The sequence below is a fragment of the Salvelinus namaycush genome, chromosome 36 (assembly GCF_016432855.1).
Source record: "Salvelinus namaycush isolate Seneca chromosome 36, SaNama_1.0, whole genome shotgun sequence".
Taxonomy (NCBI): Eukaryota; Metazoa; Chordata; class Actinopteri; order Salmoniformes; family Salmonidae; genus Salvelinus; species Salvelinus namaycush.
In genome coordinates this window covers 26,215,536-26,217,601 of record NC_052342.1, presented here as the reverse complement: position 1 = coordinate 26,217,601, position 2,066 = coordinate 26,215,536, and the positions used below count along the sequence as shown (strand labels likewise).

The 2,066-nt window shown below is 46.7% G+C and overlaps 1 protein-coding gene across 1 annotated transcript in view; it reads right to left on the bottom strand.

Annotated features, from left to right (window-relative positions):
* Positions 1-267: 267 nt before the first annotated feature.
* Positions 268-2,066, bottom strand: part of LOC120030360 (fibrinogen alpha chain-like) — a 10,226-nt gene continuing 8,427 nt past the window's right edge. The window contains exon 6 of the mRNA XM_038975743.1: positions 268-1,931. Coding sequence (XP_038831671.1) covers positions 1,148-1,931 — 784 coding nt within the window. The 3' untranslated portion in view covers positions 268-1,147. The remainder of the gene's footprint in view (positions 1,932-2,066) is intronic.

Genomic DNA, 2,066 nt, shown 5'->3' with positions numbered 1-2,066 from the left:
CCTAATGTCTGTATATTCTCAATGTATAAGCCTATACCATAATTAGGACTATAAAGCTTTCTATTGACATGTAATGCTATTAATGCTATTAACTTATCTGTTATTAATATTGTGGTTGATTTCTGTTTAAACTATAAAATATACCTTTTTTCCCACTAACTTTTGACAGTTTATTTTACCCAAGAGACATACGCATAAAGAATAATATAATTATAATAATAATTATAATAATAAAAGACATTTAAACATACAACACAAAACATGAAGTTGAAGTGAACACATTTTTATTGTTGCATCAGTAGCTTGGTTTGGGACGTTCTAACGGAAGTTCTAACGTAGTTCTTAGAACCCCGTTCTGTTCTCAGAACAGTTATTTGAACATTAGCAGTACCTGATTGGTTCAGAGGTTAACCCGGTTGTTTGTTTTTTCCATGAACATTCAGTACATTGACATCATTCACAGGGTCAGAAAAAAAAAACACATTTTAATCATCTACTCACAGAATCAACAGTCTGCAATATCTCTCTCTCTCTACCTCTGTCCCTCACTCCCTATCCTTCTCTCTCTCTTTTTCTCTCTCACTTTTCCTACCCCCACCACCTCTTCCCCTCTCCTTCTTTCCCTCCCTCATGCTAACCTCTTCCCTCACGGTCTTCTAGCTCTACCCTCAGGTGCCCGGGTCAGAAGATGTGTTTTACCCTCAGCCATACCTCCCCTTTACCCCTCCGAACCCCTTCTGGTAGTCAGCTCAGGGGCGGTTGAGAATACACTATTATGTATAGTACAGCATATTTTAGACAGTATCTCTGGAAACTTATTTTAGACAATTTGTTAGATTTTTTTTTTTTTTTAACACAAACACATCAAATGAGCAATTGGCTGAACTACTTTACAAAAGTTTATTAATTAAGCTACTGTTTATTAATTAGGCTACTGTTGATCATATTCTAGGATTTGATTTGAGCTACGACAAAAAATAGAAACGTTTCACTTCTCACCGCTAACGGCCGCTAGGCTAAGCTGCTAATCGCTAATGTCAGTTTGGCTAAGGTGCTAATGGAGGCTAACATGTTAATTGCTAACGGCCACTAGGCTAAGATACTAACAGTGGCTAAACGGCGGCTAGCTAGGTCAGATATTGGGCAGTTACTCCTGGTCAGATGTACTTTTTCCTACATAACCTGCCTGCCGTTTGCTCCGGACGCTAGTTTTCACGCCGTGGGTTTGGCTGTGGAAATCCGGGACATCATCGTCCTCATTCCCGCGCATAAACGCTCCGAGATCCATTCCGAATGAATCAGCTCCGAAGCCATCGGCAGCGCCGCCGGTCTTGGTACTGCTGAGGAGGCTACTGCCTCCCTTGGAACTGCCGTGGCTTGTGGTTTTGGTGAATGAGGAGGAAGAGGAGGGGAAGAAGTCCCCAATCCCTCCTCCGCCGCCGCCGAGCTTCATTGCCTCACAGCCTGGTCCGCTCGAAACTTCCTCGATGCGTTCCACCGGCCCGTCCTTCGTATGCACTGTCGTCTTCTTTATTGTCTTGGTGCAGCTCGAAATCTGCGTGGTCTGGTGACCGGTAGAGGTGAAATCTCCGCCTCCAAGACTCCCCAGCCCTCCGCCGAGTCCGCCCAAACCCTTAAAGAAATCCCCATCTCCATCCCCCCTCGTACCCCCACCACCACCCCCCCCACCCAGCTCCGTGATCGTTTTCTTGGGCCCGTCCTTCGACCCTGATCCCGTCGACCAACTCGATGATGATGAAGATGAAGATGAAGACCCTGAGGTGGAAGGCTGGAAGTGCGTACCCGGGACCTTGCTGACAGTGGCGGCAGACGATGCGCTGGACCCCTCGGCCTCCAAAGTCAGTTTCACGGACTTCACCTCCGGGAAGAAATCCTGCTTCTGCTCCCCTGACAGGCTGGACTTAAACTTGCTGAAAGGGGGGGGGGGCGTGGGGAGAAGAGAATGGGAGAGAAGAGGAGAGGGGAGCAGATGGAGGAGAGGAGTGAGAGGATAAGGGAGGGGGAGAGGAGAGGAGAGGATGAGAGGAGAAGGGAGAGAGGAGATG